Source organism: Dipteris shenzhenensis, chromosome 7, assembly GCF_047967505.1.
Source record: "Dipteris shenzhenensis isolate YYH24624 ecotype China chromosome 7, Dip_SZ_1.0, whole genome shotgun sequence".
Taxonomy (NCBI): Eukaryota; Viridiplantae; Streptophyta; class Polypodiopsida; order Gleicheniales; family Dipteridaceae; genus Dipteris; species Dipteris shenzhenensis.
In genome coordinates this window covers 57,459,651-57,482,722 of record NC_141602.1, presented here as the reverse complement: position 1 = coordinate 57,482,722, position 23,072 = coordinate 57,459,651, and the positions used below count along the sequence as shown (strand labels likewise).

General features: G+C 43.9%; 1 protein-coding gene across 1 annotated transcript in view; it reads left to right on the top strand.

Annotated features, from left to right (window-relative positions):
• Window positions 1–23,072, top strand: part of SVR1 (pseudouridine synthase family protein) — a 75,456-nt gene that overhangs the window by 33,604 nt on the left and 18,780 nt on the right. Inside the window, exons 3-8 of the mRNA XM_087376978.1 lie at window positions 15,158–15,258; window positions 15,415–15,487; window positions 15,628–15,721; window positions 15,860–15,908; window positions 16,675–16,825; window positions 16,908–16,964. Coding sequence (XP_087233104.1) covers window positions 15,158–15,258; window positions 15,415–15,487; window positions 15,628–15,721; window positions 15,860–15,908; window positions 16,675–16,825; window positions 16,908–16,964 — 525 coding nt within the window. The remainder of the gene's footprint in view (window positions 1–15,157; window positions 15,259–15,414; window positions 15,488–15,627; window positions 15,722–15,859; window positions 15,909–16,674; window positions 16,826–16,907; window positions 16,965–23,072) is intronic.

Sequence of the window (23,072 nt, the reverse complement as noted above, 5' to 3'; positions counted from 1 at the left end):
CTCTCACACACGGACAATGGCAGAAGTCCGGGGAGAGAAGCAGATGCTCTGATACCAAATGTTACAAAAACAGATAGAGTGAGAGAGCAGGAAGCAAGAGAGCTGAACGTAGTGCTTGCAATAGAAGAAGTAACTAATACAAGAAGTGGGATGGGTTTTGTCTAAGTGACAAAACCTTATCCTTCACTAACCGTAGTTAGTGAACTAACTGTGGTTAGGGGAAAAAACCTCTAACTGAGGGAAAAGTGCCCTTAACCTACTTATTACATTACATTGGTCACTGCTGAATTATAATAATAATTCTAACAACAGGATGGCTTGAAATGGATGTGAGCTGCACATCTCCAATTCCTTTTACAGCATATGAAGCATTACTAGCACATGTGACAGTCCCCCCCTCGAGGTGCTAAAGAATGAGACAAGTGTTTGCAAGATGTGACGTGCTTGGAGGCACCACTATCAAAATGCCAAGACTGAGCGTCATTAGCAGTAAAGAGTGCATCAGCTTTGGAGGGATCAAATGAGCGATGGACAGCCCATGCCCAATCATCCTGAAGAGCATGTGCATGTGAAGCATCTGCTGGCTCATCGGATTCAATAGCATGTGAGGCATTAACTGTCAATCCTGCTTTCTTTTTCTCCGGAGCAATGCGCTTCCTGCATTCTGAAATGTCATGTCCAGGCTTGCGACAATAGTTGCATCTTTTCTTCTTTGACTTATTTGCTGTATTTTTAGATGCATGGGAGGAATTACAGCTGCTATGCGTAGATTTTGGCTTGCCCATAGGCTTGGAAGCCTTGCCTCTTCCTGTCTACTGTGAAGCAAATGCATGATCAGGAATAATGGCTTGTCTATTAGCTCGACTTTGCTCTTCCTGCAAAAGCAAAGTAACTAGCTGATCAAAAGAATAGTGGTCTGGATTACCCATGGCCACTAATCGAAGGGTTGTAGCAAACCCTTTATGTATTTGGCAATCCATTCAATGTGGTACTCACAAGCTGAGAATTTGGCACCACTTCATCAATGTTGGCAAGTTGTTCCATGAGGTCCTTGACCTTTGTCAGGTATGCATTTATAGAATCACCTTCATTCATACTGACTTCATGTAATTGCCTTCTCAAATATGCAACATGTGCCTCATTGCGAATCTGATAGAGAAAAGCCAACTTATGCCAAGCATCCTTTGCTGTTCTGCAAGACCGGATGATCAGGAATAATGGCTTGTCTATTAGCTCGACTTTGCTCTTCCTGCAAAAGCAAAGTAACTAGCTGATCAAAAGAATAGTGGTCTGGATTACCCATGGCCACTAATCAAAGGGTTGTAGCAAACCCTTGATATGTATTTGGCAATCCATTCAATGTGGTACTCACAAGCTTAGAATTTGGCACCACTTCATCAATGTTGGCAAGTTGCTCCATGAGGTCCTTGACCTTTGTCAGGTATGCATTTATAGAATCACCTTCATTCATACTGACTTCATGTAATTGCCTTCTCAAATATGCAACATGTGCCTCATTGCGAATCTGATAGAGAAAAGCCAACTTGTCCCAAGCATCCTTTGCTGTTCTGCAAGACCGGATGTGTGGAATAATGATTCTCTTGCATGATAAGGCAATACATGAATGTGCATTTGCATCTCTTGCATCCCATCTTGACTGTTGTTGAGTTGGAAGAGCAGCAGCAGGAGTGCTAGAAGATGAGGCATCAGGAGGAGTACCCCCTGTAGAGGGACCAGCAGTAGAGGCAACCATTGTAGCATTGGCTGGCCTCAGATCAACCCTAGAAACAATATTCCACAAATGCTTTGCAACAAGAATATGTTTCATGAGATAAGACCACATCGGATAGTTGGTGCCATCCAACTTATCATCTTCACGAAGAACGCCAAATAGATCTTGATTGTTCCCAACCATAGCAAATGTGATACCTTGAAAGAGACCTGAAAACCCAAAAGCCTCAAGGCTATCACTGCAAAGAGCTGGCTGTCCAAAAATGACAGCAAATATCTGCAAATTTCCAACCCAAATCAAAGGGCAAATGCAGATCTGACCCAAATGTGACTGTGGTAGGCAATGTTCACTGTAAAAACAGCAAATCTGGCAAAAGCCCCAAATGTAATGAGGGCAAATAGGCCAAAAAGAGGGCAAATGCAGAAAAGCCCCAAATTTTACTGAGATTTTGCAAATGTGACCCAATGTGTGAGAATCTGACTCAATGTCCTGCAAAAGTGACTCAATGTCCTGCAATCTGACCCAAAAGTACTACAAACAAACAAGAGATTGCAGCCTTAAATCCCAAAGTCCCAATGTTCTTGCAAGAAATTGCAACCAAAGAAGGTGAAAAGAACTGAAAGCCCTAAGAACTGCCAATGTCCGGATTCACAGCCAATGCCAGCTAGTACGGATTCTGACAACAGTTTCACACGTGTGAAATTGTATGGAATACTTGGAGCAGGTATAAGCTGTACGGATCTGGTACGCTGTACGGAGCACTATACGGTGGCTGTACGGAAGCACAGTACAGAAACATGTACGATGGCTATACAGTGATGCAAGTACGTTTTACAAAAAGTACAGAATCCAATGTACGGATGTAGGTACGGGGTAAGGGTACCACACAGCATGATGTACGGTGGCGGAAGTACTGAATGCAATACGTAACATGCACTAGACCTTCAGTACGTCTGTACGGAGAGATGTACGGCGCAGTACGGAATGGAGTACAGAGTAGAGTACGGTTTGTACGGCTGCTCAGGTGCAGAGCTGTACGGTTGTACGACTAAGTATGGAGCAGGCTGTAGGTATGGTCGTCCGTACCGTACGACTGTACAGATGAAGGGGCGGTGAAGCTAAAGGGAGCTAATGTGAGTCCAGGTGCAGGAGAAGACGAGTCAAGCCTAGCTCTGATACCACTGTAGGATCGATAGGCAAAAGAGAGAGTACAAAGAGTTGATGATAATCAGCCGTCACGTCAACTAGTGTAGTGAAAAAGAAAGAGTACAAAGTACTTGCACCTAGACCTAGGACTAAGTGTCCTAGGTGTCACATAGGACTAAGTGTCTTATGTGGCCTAAAAGGCACTAACACTATAAGTGCCTATATTTATGCCTACAAGGCACATACCATGGCCTATAGGGCATCACTAGAACCACCAAAAGATGGCCTACATGTACATGCTGTACTCCGTCGGCTCCATAACCAGAGAGCTCAGGATCATGAGGGAATGAGCACTTCGCAGATGGGCAGGAGGTTCTGGGTTTGATTTCAACGCAGATGTTTAACCACGCTATATGCCACTGCTTCCTACCTGCTTGGAGCACTACCACCATTGTGCCGATACATAAATCAGGAGATGCCATGGACACTGGGAACCACCGCACTCTTATGATTGGCCACACACTGGCCAAGATTTACGAGTAGGTTCTAGAGGGAGATCAGTGGCTACACAGAGGCACATGGGCAGCTGGCTCTAAGACAGGCAAGATTCCAGAGATAGCACTCCACCCTAGATCACATCTTCACCCCGCAGGCTATCATTGAGGATGCGAGGTTGAAGCGCCAGAAAGCCTATGCTTGCTTTGTAACTTTCGGAAGGCCTCACGATCTCATATGATCAGGAGACTTTAGGAGATGCAGATATCAAAGGTCATGATTTGGGAGATGATGAGTCTATACGAGTTTGTCAGAGGGATAATTCATGCTTAGGAGGTCTATCAGATTGGGTTGAGAGCACCATTGAGTGAAGTAGGGATTCCAGATTCCAGAGATAGCACTCCACCCTAGATCATATCTTCACTCCGCGGGCTAGCATTGAGGAGGCGAGGTTGAAGCGCCAGAAAGCCTATGCTTTCTTTGTAACTTTCGGAAGGCCTCACGATCTCATATGATCAAGAGACTTCAGGAGATGCAGATTTCAAAGGCCATGATTTCGGAGATGATGAGTTTGTACGATTCTGTCAAAGGGAGAATTCATGCCTAGGAGGTCTATTAGATTGGGTTGAGAGCACCATCGAGTGAAGTAGGGATACCCCTTTCACTGACTCTCTCTAGAATTGCCAGCTAAGGTATTCAGAGGGATTGGCTTCCCCCCTTTCACCGACTCTCTTCGGAATTGCTAGCTAGGGTATTGAGATGGACTAGCTTCCTCCCTTCCAGTATAGCATGGATGCACTGCTCGAGTTGATCCCACGAGATGAGATTAACCGCATCATCATACGTCTCGAACGTTGGGGGGCGAATGAGGAGTTCCCCACCAAGATCCAGTTCAATCGTGACCACTTCTTGAGAGTGTTGGAGGATGGACTCATCATCATACCTTGTTACCTAAAGGACAGAGGAGTCTCACACGCATTGAGGACTGCCATTGGACAGATGTGCGGAGGAGCACTTCTCTCACGACTGATCCACTTTCATGACCAGGTCTGCATTAGGCTCTATCTGATCGAGATGCAATGCATAAAGAGACACTATTGAGACATATTAGACATAAATAGGAGGTGACTACACCACAAGAGTTTGAGGTAGACCAAGCATAGCGACGTGTCACATATTTCTATCGTTTAAGTCAGCTTTAGGGCATAGTAGGGTGGAGGAGGAGCTAGCTGACATGAGTACAACGTGGATCATCAGGGAGAGACGACACAACGCTGATGAGCTAGGGACATAGAGACCACATTTGACGAAGAAGAGATTGGTAAAGATGAGCCGTCACTCTTGTCGCCGCCATCAGATACAGAGATCGTAGAGACCACGTCCTCTGCCATAGCGAGAGATTGGCCAAAAGATGCAGGTCTAGGACATACTTACTGCCCACCGGAGAGCCACTACGGCACTAGGTTTCGGTTTTGAGTCTTATTTTTTCAGCCCTTAGTCTAAGCTTGGAGTTTGAGCTCTTGAGCTCTTCAGCTTAGCATAGTACTTAGCAAGGGCCCTAGCACGCCCTTTGCTTCAGCCCCTAGAGGCTTATATGAGTTCATTTTCTCATAGGCCCATGAGGCCTTCTGAGGACGTTAATCTCTCTCTCTCTCTCTCTCTCTCTCTCTCTCTCGATTGATGCCATCTTTTGAATAGTGACTTTTCCACAACGTCTGGGACTTACTCCACTGGAGACTTCTAAGGTTGGGCCTAGGGTCATCCGGACGGCTACCAAAGAGCGGGGCAGACACATGGTATGCACACATATCTACATGGCTTGCCAGGCACGGTATCCAGATGGACAGGCTTCCCCCCTTTCAGTACAGCATGGATGCGCCTCCTGAGTCGGTCCCACGAGATGGGATTAACCATATCATACGGTTAGACCTCCTTCAACTTCATACATCTCGGACTTGGGGGGAGGACCAGGAGCTCCCCACCAAGATCCAATTCTACCGCGACCACTTCCTGAGAGTATCAAAGGAGGGATTCATCATCAGACCCTAGTATCTGGAGGACAGACCAGTCTCCCATGCACTGAGGATTGCCATTGGTCAGATGCGGGTTTTGTCCCATCAACTGAGGATCGAGCAACAAGTATACCTAGAGAATAGTGGGTCTGCATGTTATGTACGTTGGGGCGGTTGAGACAGAGGAGCATTTTATTTGTGTTTGCCCAGCCTACTATGAGATTCAGGGGTGCTACCACTGTCTCTACTTGGAGGGGAGTGGCTTCGGTCCTTTACCACGACTGATCCATTTCCATAATCACGTTTGTATTGATGGAGATGCGTCAGCACAGGGAGACACTACTTCGACAGATCAAAGAGCAGTAGGGGATGGCCAAACCACCACAAGACATAGAGGATGGGCACATCGACGTGTCACAGACTTCTATACATTTGAGTCAGCCCCAAGACATAGTGGAGTGGAGGAGGAGGAGCTAGCTGACATGAGAGCAGTCTGGATCAGCAGCCAACGCACTACCACCGAGAGAGGGACGTAGAGACCACATGCGCGACAAAGAGTCCTCAGAGTACACTCTATTGAGGTCCGACCTATGACAGCGTTTCTCAGGGGGACCTACAGAGACGAGGGGTCACTTTGGACGTAGCTCAAAAAGTTCAAAGAGCGAGGAGACCGCATCCCCCACCGCAGCGCAAATACGAGACACAAATACGAGACATCTTCGCAGCCCACTAGAGAGCCATCACTGTATTAGGCTACGGTTTTTGATAGCTCGATAGACACAAATACGAGACATCTTCACAGCCCACCAGAGAGCCATCACTATATGAGGCTACGGTTTTTGATTCTGTTTCTGAATCATAGCGCCAAGACTGACTTGTTTTTAAGTTTGTACCTGATACTGGATAGATTGAATGATCTGGTCCACTATGCAGTTGCAGTTGCGGTTGCCTATTTCTATTCATGATTATGATTGTATTAGCATAGATTAGTACTCAGCAAGGGTCCTAGCGTGCCCTTTGCTTCAGCCCATTGAGGCTTGTATGAGTTCTCTTTTTTGTGTACTTTGTCTCATAGGCCCGTGAGGCCTCCTGTGGACGTTAATACATCTTTCTTTCTTTCTCTCTCGTGGGGGGTTGAGGATTGGGGGGGCAGCATTTCAAAGGGGCCTAGCAATTGATAGAGCATGTGTTCAAAGCGTCATGGATTTCCATAGGAGATTGTTAGTGAAAGAGGTGCAAAGTTCATGGGTCACTTTGGCAGAAATTATTCACTGAAGTGGGCACCATAGTCCCTCCTAGCATAGCATACGTCCGGAGATTGATGCTCTTCTGAGAGGGTGAACAAATGGGTGGAGGAATACGTGAGGCACTTATGCCGTGGCATCTTAGAAGTCTTGGGATAAGTGGTTTGGACTTGTAGAATTTTGTTATAACATAACCAAGCTTTTAACTATTGAGATGAGTCAATTCGAAGGAATGTATGGATGCTAAATGGGGATGCCTTCGACACTTTCAGACTTGGCTGTGAAAGTTCAACAAGCTCTGGATGATTAGAAAGGATGGAAGCTCTTCCACAACTTGCTGAAAGGAACATGCTTGGCGCATGCGGATGCGCACAGGAGGTACCTGGTCCTCAAAGAAGGGAACTATGCGTATCTACATCTCTATAAGAATCGCTATGCCTCCTTGAAGGGTAACACCACCACTAAGCTAACTCATGGGTAATAGGTATTATGGCCTTGCAAAATCATTCGTAGGTTGGAGTGGTAGCTTATCAATTAGAGTCACCACCCAGCCCTAGGATCCACAATGTCTTTCACAATTGAAGCCACGTGGGCTAGAATTTGCATCTCTCACTGCTGAAACCATGTGGGCTAGAGTCACCACCCCCTTGTAGGATCCACAATGTTTTTCATGTCTCATTGCTGAAACCACATGGGCTAAATGTGCATGCTATTCCCAAATTGCCACATACGGATGAAGAAGGCCATATCATCTACATCCCCGAGTGCATTGTGGGTTTCAGAGATTCTCCTCCTCACTCTTGTAGCCATGTTTTGATGTGACATCTTATCCAATCTACTCTTTGCTTCCTGCTCTCCCAACCTATGACTCTCTCTCTCTCTCTCTCTCTCTCTCTCTCTCATGGTCCCGACTCTTCCTCTCTCCTCTACCTCCCCTTTCCCCATCTCTCAAAGAGGTACCTCGTCCTTAAAAAAGGGGACTATGTGTATCTATGTTTTCACAAGAATCACTACCCTTTCCCTATCTCTTAAAGAGGTACCTAGTCCTAATCGAAGGGGACTATGTGCATTTGCATCTCTACAAGAATCGCTATGCCTCCTTGAAGGGTAACACCAACACCGACCTAGCTCATTGGTAATAGGTATCATGGCCCTTACATAGTCATTTACAAGGTTGGAGCGGTGGCTTATCAATTAGGGTCACCACCTTCTTCCTGGATCCACAATGTCTTTCATGTCTCACTGCTGAAACCACGTGGGCTAGAATGTGCATGTTATCCTTGAATTGCCATCTATGGATGAAGAAGGCCATTTTTACATCTCTGAGTGCATTGTGGGTTTTAGAGATCCCGCCCTCACTCTTGTGGCCACGTTTTGAAGTGATGTTTATCCAATCTACTCTTCGCTTCTCCTCTCCCAACCTGCGACTCTCTCAACGCTCCCTTCTCTTCCTCTGTCCTCTAATTCACGTTTCCCCATCTCTGCCTATTCTTGTACCTCTTGCTAAAACAGTCTCCTTCTCCTAATCTGCCCCATCCTCTTCGTTACACTATACAAGAGAGAGCGAGGAGGTCTAGGGATTCATTTAGTCGTGCTTCAGCCAACTGGGGGGGAGAGCAATAAAGAGAGCACTTTGCCAGCCCATTGGATGCGTAGGAGCACAGAGACATGTGCATATTTTCTCTAACACCTCCGCCATCCCATTGTCAAGCCCTATACTGGGCCCACTGCGTGTCCCATCCATGGCCTTTCTTAGCCTTAGATCTTCCCTCTTACAAGGCCGTCTGCACACCTCTGCTAGCTGTTTGATGCAGCCCATGTGGTCAAGTATCTCCAGCACTCTTCAGCTCTCCATGCTGCCATATATCCAGCTCTCCAAATTTGAGTCCAATAATTAAAGGATAGGTAGCTTTGTGACCTAGATGCAGATAGCCTTTGTCAAGTAGTGATCGTAGAGTTTGTATCGATTGCATCTTTGGTGTTACGTCTATTCCAGGATCTTTATTCAATGATGTCAAAGATGCCGTTCCTAAAATTTGGAGGGGGAAGCAAATTGAATGGAGAGAATTACCCGATCTGGAAGGTGAATATTCACATGGTGGCAAGGAAGGTTGTAAGGTGCGATAGGAGGGGAGTTGAAAAGCCAGGTCACATTGGATGCACAGGATGGGTAGTAAAACTTTCAGACACAGATGATGTGGAAGAGTAGGAGGAGAAGGATGTTGAGGCGTTGTCCATGATCATCGGAATGATAGTAGATGGAGTGATCCCGCTTTCAGTTGGCGGATACCTCCAAGGAAGCACGAGACATCTTGAAGAACTTGTATGAGACAAAACTCTATGAGGATTCTCAACCGCTAGAATCAAATATTCCCCATAAGGATGGAGGAGGGAGATCTTGTGCATGACTACCTCATGAGAGTGAAGGATCATTTGTCAATAGTTGGTGATACTGTGGGCTGTGGATGCTTGTGTTTAATATATTGCCAAGGAGATTTGGAGATTTTATGACCAACGTTATGACTTTGAAAAGGGAAAAGCCACTCACTTTTGAAGAGTTGGGGGCTATGTTGGTACAAGAAGAGGCCAAGGTAAAGATCTAGTGGCAAGGACAAAGCCTTTGCTATGCAAGGCAAGGGTAAAGGCCCGAAAAAGGGGGAAGCTTGGCAAAGGCAAAGCCGAACAAAAAGAAAGATGACAAATCTAATGCCAATGAGGACTTCTCTGGTGGTGGAGGAAAGAAGAGCAAAAAGAAGGCCGAATCAACAAAAGGGAGAGTTGTCCAAGCAAGAGTCAAAGGAGTCTGACATCAGCAAGTGTTGTAACAAAAGCTGGGGGAAGCTTCCCTCCCTACCGGATGTAGTGGTGACTATATAAAGGTACATGACCACATGGAAGGATGCATGAAGCGCAAAGAGTGGTAGTCCTAAACTTGCTAACAAGATATCATGTGCGACCAATGACTTACTACGAATCATCCGAGCAAGAAGTACAACTTGTAGTCTCTCAACATGGACCAGTCTGTCGCAAACAAGTCTGCCCTCGAAAGGGATTGCCATGCATCATAGCTGGACAAACAAGAGACTCGAAAAGGAGAGACTTGGTCCTAGGGTCTTGAAAATGAGATTGAAGGCACTGATGCTCGTCTAGCAAGTTTGGGATACCCTTTGCTCAATTGGGCCTGCATAGCTGCTCCCATTGTGAAGGTTGGTTGTGAAAAGAGAAATCAATCGATGCCCCTTCAAACTTGAATTGCACTTGATCTGCAGCTGAGAGGTGTGTTAAAGATCATGGCCTTAAGGTTGAGCTTTAGATCATGTGTCTAACAGAAAGTATGAAGTGCATCTAGATATTGTTAGAGACCTTGACTGATTAGGAGGGTAGTGTAAAGCTCTCCAACAATCATACACAGGAGAATCAACAGGAAAACTCTTCAGTGTGTAGAATGAAACTAGCTACATCTCGAGAGAGCAAGAGTGCTCAAAGACTCGAGCCATTTGAAGTAGAGCGTTGGGATGCAACACAAAAACCGCAGATTGATCATGAATCTCGGGAGAACCGACAGGAGAAAATGACGCCACCAACAACCTCCAGAAGCCGCTACCACCCTAATCTATGCATGTATGTGGCCATGCATGGAGGAGTCAATGTGGCAAAATAACCAGCCTCCCTTAAGACCAACCATGGCTTGATTCCAACAACCCCCTCGAGCTGGGGTTGGGCAAAATTATCAACTGCATGAAACTTGCTCAGCCAACAAATTTTCGAACATACAGTTGATTCATCGACTAGACTCATCAACAAACTGAGACCCGAAGTGCATATAACTCTCAACCCCTCGTTTGACAGACACGACTACTACTATGATCAAAGATATCTCGCCACAACCCTACTGGGTATTGTTGGCTTACAAAAGAAGATCACCTTATTGACTTATAACTGACACCCTACACTACATGCTGCTACTGTAGCACCCACTCAGAAAGCAAACTCATCATAATCCATGTCGCCCTCGACGAAGCACAGATCCGCCATCTCCTCGGTTATTGCATGTGCATGCTCCTTGCTAGTAGTAGTGATCTCTTGGTTCTGCTTAGCCAGGGCTTCCTTCTTCCGATAACAATAGTCCTCCTTATGGCCCGACTTACCACAGTAGGCACATTTCAGATCATTCTTCTTAGCACTCTCACCAAAGATTCACGTTTCTACGCCTCTCGTCTATTAGAAATGACCCAACAGAGGGTACGCACAGCGGAAGACTGATAGAATTGCCCAGGAGCTCATACAGTGGGGTGTGGAATCACAAACTTCTTAACTTAATGTGCATAGAATAGATGTGCAGACTCATCAATAGACAATGAACCATCCAGATAGAGAAACCACCAAAATAATATATTTCCATCCAAAGCTATGGACACAATACAAAAGAGATATATCCAGAGTCCCACCAATGGTGTGGTCCTGTGATCTTACCACAAGGTCCTTCTCCTATCTGTCGGTTATCTCTAGACTCGAGCCCGCATGCTCCACCTCGAACGTAAGTAGACTTTCCGTCCAAAGATCTTCTCCACCTTGCTGTCTGGAAACCAGTCTAGGTGGGCTGCCTCTCAAGCTCAGTCTGCAGCTCCTTCAGGGTCACCTTCACCTCTTGTGGATAGGCCCAAGGCTAGCCTTCTTGCTGCTCCTGTCTGCTGTCAGAGGGCTGCTCCAGATGATGATGAATGAGGGCCTCCTTTTATAGGCCCCTAGACTGGCCGACCAGTCTGCTTGCTGGCCGACTTGGTTGGCTGGTCCAACCAGCCCTATATAAGGGCTTTTGCCAGGCCCTTTTGGGCTGCTGGCTTTGTCCCTGTCTGCAGAAATCGTTTGCATGTTGTTGTGTTCGATCTATCTCTGTCTTTTGGTGGTGTTGCCACTTGATTTGTCGCAATAGGCTCTCTCTATGGTACCACATCTCCTCAGATAGAGGCCTATGCAAACTTGTTCATGAAAGTAGATCAGCCCTGAGAGCGTCTCAAAACCCTTGCCGCCTATTGCAGGCCCATGTGCTGCTGCTCCAGGTCTCCCATGCAGGCGCCTACTGGCCCTGCTCATGCTGTCACCTGTGCGCCTCTGCCAGCCCCATGCGCTGCTCTTTGAAGGCACCTTTTGCTGCGCCACATGCGGCCTCTATCCCGCCACCTGCGCGCCTCTTTTAGGAGCCTGTTCCAGCCCATACACACATGCTTTGCTGCGGCCTCTTCCAGGCCGTTGTGCTGCCCACATGGCAGCCCATGTGCTGCCTATGTGGCAGCCCCTTAAGCCCTTTCCCTGTGAGGTGCTGCCCATGTGGCAGCCCCTTCTCCACCATGAGTCTCCTGCCCATATGACAGCCAAGATGCTGTCCATGTGGCAGGCCATTCTACCTATGGTTCACCCCCCCGATGCACTCCTCATTTGGGGGCTCACAGATGGGGAGGTAACCATTCCAACATTGTCATCCAAAAGGGTGGCTACCATCTCATTTACTATCACTTCACCACTCACACGAAGAATTTTCACAATACCATCATAAGAGGAGGGAAGACTAGACAAGAGAACAACTTTTATATCGTCATCTTCTACTTTGACACGGAGATCTAGCAACTGCCTCAAGATAGCTCGCATCCTGCTCATGTGTTCTTCGAGAGTTGTATTCTCCTCCATCTTGAGACCAAATAATTCTTGCTTCAGAAACACCTTAGAGTTCTTTAGTCTTGCACCAAACAAAGCCTCTATGGCGATCCAATTTTCAGTTGCAGTAGCTGTCAAGTCAAGATGATGATGATACCGAGCACCCAATGCCCTACGGATGATTCCGAGAGCTCGTAGATTGCGGCTTTCCCACTGGAGCGAACTCGAACCTTCTGAGTCTTCTTTCTCGGCACCTGAAACAATTTGCTAGAGTCCCTTTTCCATAAGATACAAATGCACAATAAGTTGCCATGCCGGAAAATTGGCACCAGTAAACGTGGCGAGCTTAGGGCTTCAGACTTCGTCTCCATGTCAAGATATCTGCATCCAAGTCAGGTCAACCAATTAGCTTTGCATGCATGCACGAGTATTCACAAGCCAAATTGGGTCGCATGCTCTGATACCAACTGTAAAGCTCTACAACAATCATGCACAGGAGAATCAATAGAGTACGCAATAGAAAACTCTTCAGTGTGGGGAATGAAACTAGCTACATCTCGAGAGAGCAAGAGTGCTCAAAGACACGAGCCATTTGAAGTAGAGCGCCGGGACGCAGCACAAAAACCACCACAGATTGATCATGAATCTCGGGGAGAACCGCGTGGAGAAAACAACGCCATCAACAACCTCCAGACGCCACTATCACCCTTATCTATGCATGCAGGTGGCCATGCATGGAAGAGGCAACGTGGCAAAATAACCAGACCCCCTTAAGACTAACCGTGGCTTGATTCCAACAGGTAGGACCATGTCATCCGCATATAATAGAATCGGGATCAGAGATCCAGCTAAAGGTGAGCCTGCTCTGCCTAGTGTCATAATGAAGTACTCAAGCTCATCAATGTATAAGCCAAACAAGGTTGGTGATAAAGGACAACTTTGTTTGACCCCAATGTTGTTTGTGATCTCCTCTACCCATCTAGTCGTCGTCATGACTTTGCCTGATACCCGTTCTCTAGTGTCCGGACTGCCTAGATGTATTGAGATTTTATCATCAGGATGATTGGAGGTTCATATCTGGGATAGGATTGTGGAGCCTTGGTTGCCAGACTTTGTGCTATGCTGCTGTCGTCGTCAGTTTTTTTCTCAGAAGATACATTCAGCAATGCTTTATTGCCAGCAGTGTTGTATTGCTACCAGCTGCTATCTCCTTCTGCCAATGCTTAGTGGTTCATAGTCACCTGGAGTTTTGTTAATGAAGGGTTGATTGTAGAAGGCTGTTTTTTGCAATATATGTTTTTTTCCATGCTGCTGTTAACATTTACCAGTTGCTGAAGGTTTGAGGCTATGGGTTGCCAGCGACGTCCTCTGATTTCTTTATGCTGCTGTCTGAGCGACTTGCTAGAAGGTTTGACTGCTGTGCACCGATGGCTTCCTACCATAGTGTCTTTGTCGCGCTTTTTCTTCCATTACCAGTCAGCTGAGTGTCTGCTGTAGCCATCACCTTTCTCAGAAGAGTTCTGGAAATTGTTCATAATGGTGTATATCTTCTGCATAAAGTGTTTGTGATAGCATTTCAAGTGTCGTTTTTCTACAGGGAACTCTTCTCTTCTTCAGCCAGATTTGCCACAACGTCGACGACACTGGTTTGCAGAGCTTGGCTAAGTTTTTTTTTTGGCTGAGGTTATTGGCCTTCTAATTTGCTGACACGTGGCACATACCTTTTTGGCCTTACCACCTTGGCTATATGCTGGTCAACCTGTGTGTTGACTGTATTCTTTACAGCCTTGGTAACCATTTTGAAAGGGGCTGTTTGTGCCTTGTATTGGCTGTTTTTTTCTTTTATTCCTTGGGCTTCAATGGCCAAGAGATCCTTATTGGCAAGCATTTTAAAATATGGCAAACATTTATTATAAACCTCTTGATACTCGAGCTTGTTGTCATATATTTATGGGAGGATATTTTTGGAGAGTGCAAATGAATCAAAGGAAGATGACGTGATCACGCTTTTATTTTGCTTCATCTAGATTATAGACTCGCGCATATTTTTGGCAAGGTCTCAATGGCAAAAGATTCATGGGATCAGTTGGAGAAATCACATTCTAGTGATTTATTTTTTGATTCTATTTAAGCTTGTATCCTCATTTTTTTAAATAGATGTCTTGAATATGACATGCCTATATATTTGTCTACATCTGCGTCTCGTCCTCCCTTTTATGTATCATCTTTAATACTTGATTTAGCTCAGGTAGGCCTTATGCTGTCAACCAGACGATCAAGTTATCCTGGGCTGCCACTAGCCATCATCACCCATCTCTTGAGCCAGCTCACAGTGAAGGAGGTGCTGTGATAGTGCTTCCTGACCTCGAAGGGGACCTTATCCTGCTTCCTTGTCCTGCTGCTAGTTGTGCCAGCAGCATGCTATTTTCCTCAATTGACCCATGATTATGCAATATGAGTTGGGGTTAATTAAATCCTGTTTTCTTTCCCTTGATGCTTAATATATTTCTTGTTAAGCCTTTCCAAAATGTTGTATTTCCCACCCAAGGTTTGGATGTACATGAAACACCCAATCATTGCAGTTCTTCTGTGGAGAAGTTTCATTTTAACCAAAACGTCCATTCCTTGGCAAGAAGGTGGCTATAGAATATTTTTACTAGAAGCCAATAAGGGGCAAAACCTTTCCCAATAATTTAATTTGTAGATAAAGTTGCTTCAATTAATCCATATGCGATTCTGAGCTGTGATGAGTAGTCATCCGTGAGAAACACTGGTTCTTTTCTGCTCGAGGTTGATGCGTTCCATATTGTATTTCTGTTTTTGATTTTTAATCCTACGATAGAACCAAAGTCCTAATGTAGCCAAAGCTTTTGCAGACCTTAGTTGATCCCTTAAAAGACGTGATATACGTGGACGGATACTCCTTGCCAAGGAAGCTGGCTCCCAAATTGTACTTCGTTCTTAACAAGCCCAAAGGGTAGGGTACTCTGTTTTAAATTCTCTGGTCAGGGTAGTCCCATGCATGTATCAATTTCATTATACTCTAATGTGATAAATCTTTGTCACATGGGGAGTTTAAGTTAGGCAATTTTGCGTGGCATAGCCTTTTAAAAAGTGTAAATGGATGCTGCAGATATATCTGCTCAAGTGGCGAAAATGAAAGCAAGTCGGTGTTATCATTCTTTGACGATTACATGAAGATCTGGGTTGGCTTTGGGCTTTGACCAGATTTGGATTCACGATGGAGTATTTGCATAACCTCAGTCATATTTAGTGCTAGAAATCGATTATATGGTGGCGAACAGGAACTAGTATGCTTATGTGATATTTTTTCCTAATATTACAGACCCAAAGAAATCCAAGGATACCAAAACCTAGATTGTTCACAGTCGGACGCCTTGATGTTGCCACTTCTGGCTTGCTATTTGTAACGAATGATGGTACCCTTATCAGAAATATCCTGCTGTTGCAATGCCTATTTTCCAGTGTCCTTGAACATGCAGACAATTTCACAGTTGTCCTCTAATTTTGTGGACGATTTGTAGTGCATTTACAAACATTTGTGTGCATTTTGGCAGGAGACTTTGCCTTTGGTGTATCCCATCCATCTTCAAATCTCTCAAAAGAGTAAGGATTTTACTGAATAACAGTTCTAATTTTCTCTTGTTTTTGCAAGATTCAAACATTCTGTGTCTCTGTATGCTTTTTCGTGTTTGTATGTGTAGTTCTAGTTGGCATGGTTGCATTTTGCATGATCATCGTTTGAGAATACGTCACATTTTGTGAGCACTCCCAAGCTTCGAAGGTGGTGGTTTTGATCACGTATTAAATGATGACTTTAAGATGTAGATGCAGTGCCCCAAGTTCAGAAGAGCACATAAAAGCAAAATGTTCAAGCAAATCAAAGGGCAAAGAAAACTGGCCATTTTCTCACTAAATTTGTTCTCTCTTTGATCAGATTAATGCTAGCCTTTAGCTTTGTTTACCCTTCAGAAAAGAAAAGAAACGAGTATACTTGTGGGTGCATAAATGTATAATGCTCAATGTATGAATCTGCAATGTATGGTCAATTTGCAAATGGTCACTGAAGTTATTATGTCTTTATGAACGAACTCTTTCTGAAGGATGCCATGTTTTATTTGTTGAAGTTTATGATGTCAAGTTTTGAACGTAACCTGAAAGTTTTATTGATGTACATGCATGTGCTGGCCTCGTATGCATTGATGAATTTAACTTCAACTTTAATTTTTGGCACTAGTATATTTGTTCTTCGACCACTTTTGCTCTCGAAATTTAGTGTGCCTGGAGATTCATGACATCATAGGTTCTTTTCGTTTGCCCTGTCTGTACTAGAAGCATTTGTTTTATCACCTGAATAAAATTGATGATGCAGATACATTGCTGCAGTTGGAGATAAGGTTACAAAGCGACAGCTTCAGGCTATTGCTGATGGGACTGTAGTTCAAGGAGTGCAGTGTGTTCCTGATTCTGTTGAGCTGATTGATGGGGACAAAGATGATACCAAGAAGAGATTGCGGATTGTGGTGTGTAAGCGAGAAAAAAGCATTGTGCTGGTTTTGTTGGTTCTACTGGCATGATCCTAGAATCATTTGTCTTGTATTCCAGGTTTCTGAGGGACGTAACCATGAAGTTCGCAATCTTGTAGAGAATGCAGGATTGGAGGTTTGTATTTTGACAAAAGTTTTGCCTTTTACTCCCAGCTATTTTGAACCAAATTCAAAGAACTGATAAAAATGGAATGCAATTCATGGCAAGTAGAGAAAATGCAAAGCTTATTTTGATGAACTTGCCTCTATTGTATACTATAGCTTTGATCTATTGAGGTGGTTCTATATATGCACTGCCGTTTTTAAAAGTCAATATATTTTCATTATCAGAAAGGCCTCATTGTTTTCATACAATTACCTGGTATTCTCAAGGGGAAACAAGAAAGCAATCATAGAGACAATTAGAGGATTTCTCTCTTTTGGCTTGTACAAAAATCTAGGTAAGATAGGGAGATAAAATCCAGACTAGAGTGTGTTCTAGCTCATTAACGAGTAGGTCTTGGCATGAGATTCAGAAGAATAATTGTTGGCATGATTGCTATCTCAGAATATCTTGAGCTGACGTTTTTTGACTTTGTACGAAGTCCATCTAGTGGACAGGCAAAGCTTTTGCCTCAGCATTTACTTCTTTCATCTAGCTGACAGGTACAGCTGCTGCCTCACCATTTCCTTTCTTCCAGCAAAATTGCTGGATCTTGCTATTTGTGTAGTTATGTAGAAGGGGGCTCTACATTCATTTAGGCCTTCTGTGGTGTGAGGTTATTCACCAACCATCATTGAACAGTCCTTGAGTGTTGCTTCTTTTTGTAAGACATATCACTGCTTCCTAAGTAAAGAACATTGCCTAAACAATTGGCTCTGATCCTGGTTCCACTTAATCATTCTACTCATTATCACTCAAAAAACAGTGTTGAAGGACATGGCACTGTCGACAGGTCCTGAGCACTTCCACACATTGAGCTTTTGGCCCAATAATCATCGATGATGGCCCAAGAGAACATGACACCATGCAAGTCACTGTCTTGATAGAAAATGGTCTGCATGTCCTCAATAATGCCCTAGGAATATTAATTTGTTTATCTTGTGGGTACCTATTTGTGTTGTGGCGGCAACTGAATGCAAACCCCATTTAGGTTGTCTAGTTGTAGCAGGGTTTCTCGTCTCAGTTTGGTCAATGTTTACGCTGAAATACTTATTAGACCTCCCTCAGTCATGTCTCTCCTGTAACCAGAGATTCTAAGGTACTGTTTTGCAACAAGATGTACAAGTCAATGTTTATCTCCCATCATTTGCCAGTGTCTTTCCAATGCTTATGTCTTTCCTTCAAGCTTCTCCTGGTCAACAGATATCGTATGTTCCCTTCAAATTGTCTCTCATCACCAGATTTATTCCAAATTACCAATAGTAGAAATAGTGTCCAAAACAACAATTCAATTTCTGACCAAGGGAACACAATTTGTAATTCAAGAAATAGACAATGAACAGTTATCCACATATCGTGGCGTCATAACTAATATGGGTCATAGAGTACACATCAGTTTCAAAATTTTATTATACACTGATATAAACGCATATTCAAGACCACACAAACTTCCCCTAGAATTAAGTTACTTTACCACAAAATAACAATGGACCCTCCCCCCCCCCCCCCCAAAAAAAAAAAAAAAAAAACACCCACCCAGAGAGAAACACTGAAACCCTCCCATATCCCCCCTCGCCCCCAGTCCTCCCCAAAACAACAACACCACACATTGTTTCCTATCTTTATTTAAGATAAAACAACCTTGGATGCTTGAGCATAGCTCATGCCATCGAACAAGTATGACATCATCCATTGAACCCCTTCTTTATTGAGATACAACAACCTTAAAGGCATGAACATAGCTCATGCTTTCTAACAAACCCTGAAATGTTTATGATATCATCTATTAATGCGAGACACAAACAAATGAACACCATTTGGATCTTCTCAAGCCCTTTCTCTTATTCTTTGTGATGTTGTCATCATATACATTTGTCTTCAGTGTTCCTCGGTAATCTTGGAGCAACATGGCTATAGTTTTTCAAGATCTCTCTCCTTGCTAGCATATAAGAAGATCACAGCCAGATATCTCAGAAAACTTTCTAAAACGCAATCACCAAATAGAAGCAGCCTTAGGGCTGAGCAAGTGGAACTGCTAGAGAGAGAATTTAAAACCATCAAAAGGAAATCCGAATATGGTCAAGTATGCATAAGGTTGTAAAGTAGCTACTAGTGCGCCATTTGTATCTTCTCCTTTAAGGGAACTATTGGTATGTGTCAAACTTTCTTTGAAAAAGGGCACTATCATAACTTCCCCATGAGAAATGGATATATTTGATTGAATGGGTACTACCATGACTTCCTAGGTACCATCCGAAACTTCCTCCAAAGTGTACCCTCACCATAACTTCCCCACAAATGGTTTCTACCCCTCAAACGGGGTGCTATCTTAATTTACGTACAAATTGGTACTATGTTAAGTAGGGTCTCCTCCCCTAGCATCATTGAACTGTCATCCTCCTTAAATCATCAACAGTGGTCCATGTTGCTGCTTCGTTCTTTGAAACTTGTTCTCATGATTAATAGGATTCTAACTCAAAAGGCAGCTTGATCATACATGTCAACAACATATCTTTTTTAAAGAAATTATCAATCCCTTTTTGCCTTCTTGTCTCATCACGGGTGAAAATTTTCCTGTTTACACACCTCATGTTGGGACATTAATATCTTGATACATTTTCAGCAAAAAAAATAAAATGTATTGAAGTCTTCCATTTTCTTGTTTTCTATGGATGAGGATAATTCATTTATCCTCTCTACGTTTGCGTCTTTTGGGTTAGTCTCCCTAGGCAAAGAATCATAGTTGGTACATCTTCACAAAATCATGCAATGTCAATTCATGTTCTCGAGTCCCATGGACGTTCAAGCCAGTCTCCTCATGATGATTGTTCTGAGAATCTTAGAAGTTTTTCTTCTTCAGATTTTCTTGACATCATAACATGGGACATGCATTTACAACATATAGCCTTCTCTAGGATTGATTCTTGGTGTTGGACATATCACAGACATTGAGATGTGAGCAGCATCTTAAATTTTAATCCATAGCTAAATAAATAAATATGTAGTAGCTAGTCCCTGTTATATGGTTTTCAAGCTTGTGAGTGACTTGTCAGGAGATTGAAACTCCACTATTTGTTGTGTTTTCAGAGGATGAGTTTGGGCATGTTTCTGGATTCATCTATCTATATGTATGTATGTATGCATTTTCTGTTCCCCTCCTAAAGATTCTTAAGTTAAATTATTTGATGGTACTTTCAATTAGATAGGTAGTGATTTTGTAAGCTGCATAGGGTGTCCAAGAGCATGAATGCTTTTAAGGTTGGGCACAACCTAGGAGTTTGGAACTTTGTATTCACACAAAGCAGAATTCATGCACTTGTTGAGAATGCACCTGTCTGCTATGGATAAGGTAGGATTTATAGAAGAAACCCTAATCATGATGCTGTTTGTGAGAATTCCCTCTTTTTCTCAGTTTGAGCAATCACCCTCTTTTCCTGGTAGTAATTCTGATCGTTGGAGGATTTTTTTCATGTTCTGCAACTTTTTCGGAATCTGCAAATTTGACAGGTCATCTACTTTCGAGCTTTCCTATCTTGGTTTGAGGGAGCTTTGTTTGGAATTGCAAACCTTGATGATAGGTGTTTGCAAGATAAAATCGATTTGTGCTTATGGCAAAGCATAACCTGATGCAAAGTGGCCATCAGTTGATTATTGGAGCAATTGGGTGGCCGAATCATTAACGGAGGCGCCCTTTGACACTGGTGAAACATAGGAGCAATTTCAGGCTAGTTTCCAATGTAGTTTAGCTGCTGGGCGGCATTCTTACGCAGGAGCGACATCAGTTATATAAATGCTACGCTTTTGCTACGGAGACACAGTCTGCGAACATGAGAGTCGATTAAGTTCTCAGTGATGCAGGTGGTTGTCTGTGCCAAGAGTCGATTCGTTGCTCATGAGAGTCTTTCCGGGTTCAAGCAGCACCTTTAGGTAGTCAATGTTGTGTCTGTAGCAGGGAATTGATAGTTTACAGTTTTCCTTGTACAATGCAAAAAGCCCCGTAGGCATATGAGCCTGTAAAAGTCTGTAGGGATGAGCATGACAAAGTTGATTTAATCTCGGTTGGTTGTTTTCCTTTACAGGGTTGCTAGATTGATAGGGATCAAGTCCATTGTGATGCTTATTTGAATTTCTATGTATTTACAAAATTGTTTCGATATTTGCAACGTAGTCTTTGTATTTGTCTCTGTGAGATATTTAATTCTTGGGGAGAGTCTTTGTGTTCTTTCACTAATCAACTTGAGTTTTGGAATTGTAACGTTTATTGTCTAGAAGGATTTCTTGTATGAAAATTGATCTCATATCCTTTACAATGTTTTTGTTTGGGAGGAAGCTATTGTCAGATACCAAATCGATTTTTTATTTTCCCCAGTTTCCAATAGTCTTTTGCTTTTGATCTAAACGCCCTCATGAGGGTGGCAACACCAGTAATACCCCCTTGTACATATGTGAGTCTTCCTCATTGAAGAGGGCTTATCTGAGTGCCACCAAAGTGCTATGCTGAGGCTGTGAAGCTATCCATGGCCGAGGCCATGGCTGAGATGGCACTGTAGAGGCTATGGCTGATTTGTCCCCATGGTAAATATGATCCTGTGAAGACTATGGTATCTGCTGCTGAGAGAGTTGTGTGGGCTGCTGGGGTTGGTGCGGGGCTTCTGTGTGGACTGCATCTATTGTGGCTGAAGGTGCTGCTGCCCATGCTACTGGGGGTGCTGCTACTGCACTGGGGCATGCTGCTGCAGGTGGAGCCACCACTGGAGGGGCTGCTGCTGCTCTTGTGAGGGAGGATCCTGTTGTTTGAAGGAGGGGAACGTGGAGGGACTGATGAAGATCTTCGAAAAAGAGAGGACTGGTGGGTTTTATAGATAGGGCTGCTGACTGGCTGACCCTAGTCGGCTGGTCAATGCTGATCGTTGACCAATTTGGTGAACGATCAATGTTCAATGCATTGACATTTTCATAGAAAAACTCAACTCTGCATTTTTTGACCTGTTTTGTCTTCTGCTGACTTTTGTACTGCTGGATCTGTCCTGTTGTGTTGCTGATGTGGCAGAGTATGACATGGACTATGGATGTAAGCTGGTTGAGGGGTCAGCCCCTTTTACCGCTTTGGTTGGGGATGTACATTGTTGTGTTACATGCTTCGGCCTAGAAAGTGTTTGGCAGATCCTTTCCTTCGATCTTACTCCTCGCCATCTTGTAGATGACTTTAATTCTGCTACTCCATTCTATTGTAGTGTATGGCCTTTGATCTTACTCCTCGCCATTTTGTAGATGACATGATTTTTGCGTTCTGCTACTCCATTCTATCATAGTGTATGGGAAGGGGCCTTCTGTCGCTTGATTTCGTGCCGCTTGCAGTAACTTGATAATTCATTTGATGTGTGACCTTGATACGATCTCGTCTTCAAAACTTCTTGCCTGATTCATTCTCAACCATTGCATGCTATTCTTTTGATTTTTGAAAAGGCCTAGTCTTCAAGAAATATATCCAAATCTTTCTACTGTGCTCTCCTCGCCTCTTGTGGAAATGGTTGCTAATGCTGCTTGCCCATCATACAAGCTTCACTCACATATGGCAAATCCGTTTGTACTGGTATGTTGGCCACCATCCCAGTTCCTGCATCTCTCTTTATGCAATAAGGCTTAGATGGACAAACCTTTCAGGCCAGCGCTTACTTGTGTCCACATCGGCATGAGCAGTGTAAGCTGAAAGTTCATAGATATTGTTGTGCTTTTGCCCCTTCTAATGACTATGCCACTAGCATCCAAGGTTTCTGCACCATTCTTATTAATGAGAACTTTGAGGTCACGATCAATGATAGCCGCAATGGACAGCAAGTTCCTCTTGACGTTTGGCACTTACAGGACGAGAGTCATGACAGAATTATACGTGCCTAAAGTGTTGAATGTGTCTTACTTGTAAAACACACGAATCTTAACAACCATGAGCACTACGATGGGAGGTAAATAGTCATTACAGCTTTAAGGATGACTAGTCACCGGGATCTAAGGGAAACTAAAATAGAAAGGCTGGTTGTCCCATTGCGGAGGATGATTAATGTGAAATGAATGATCAGTGTA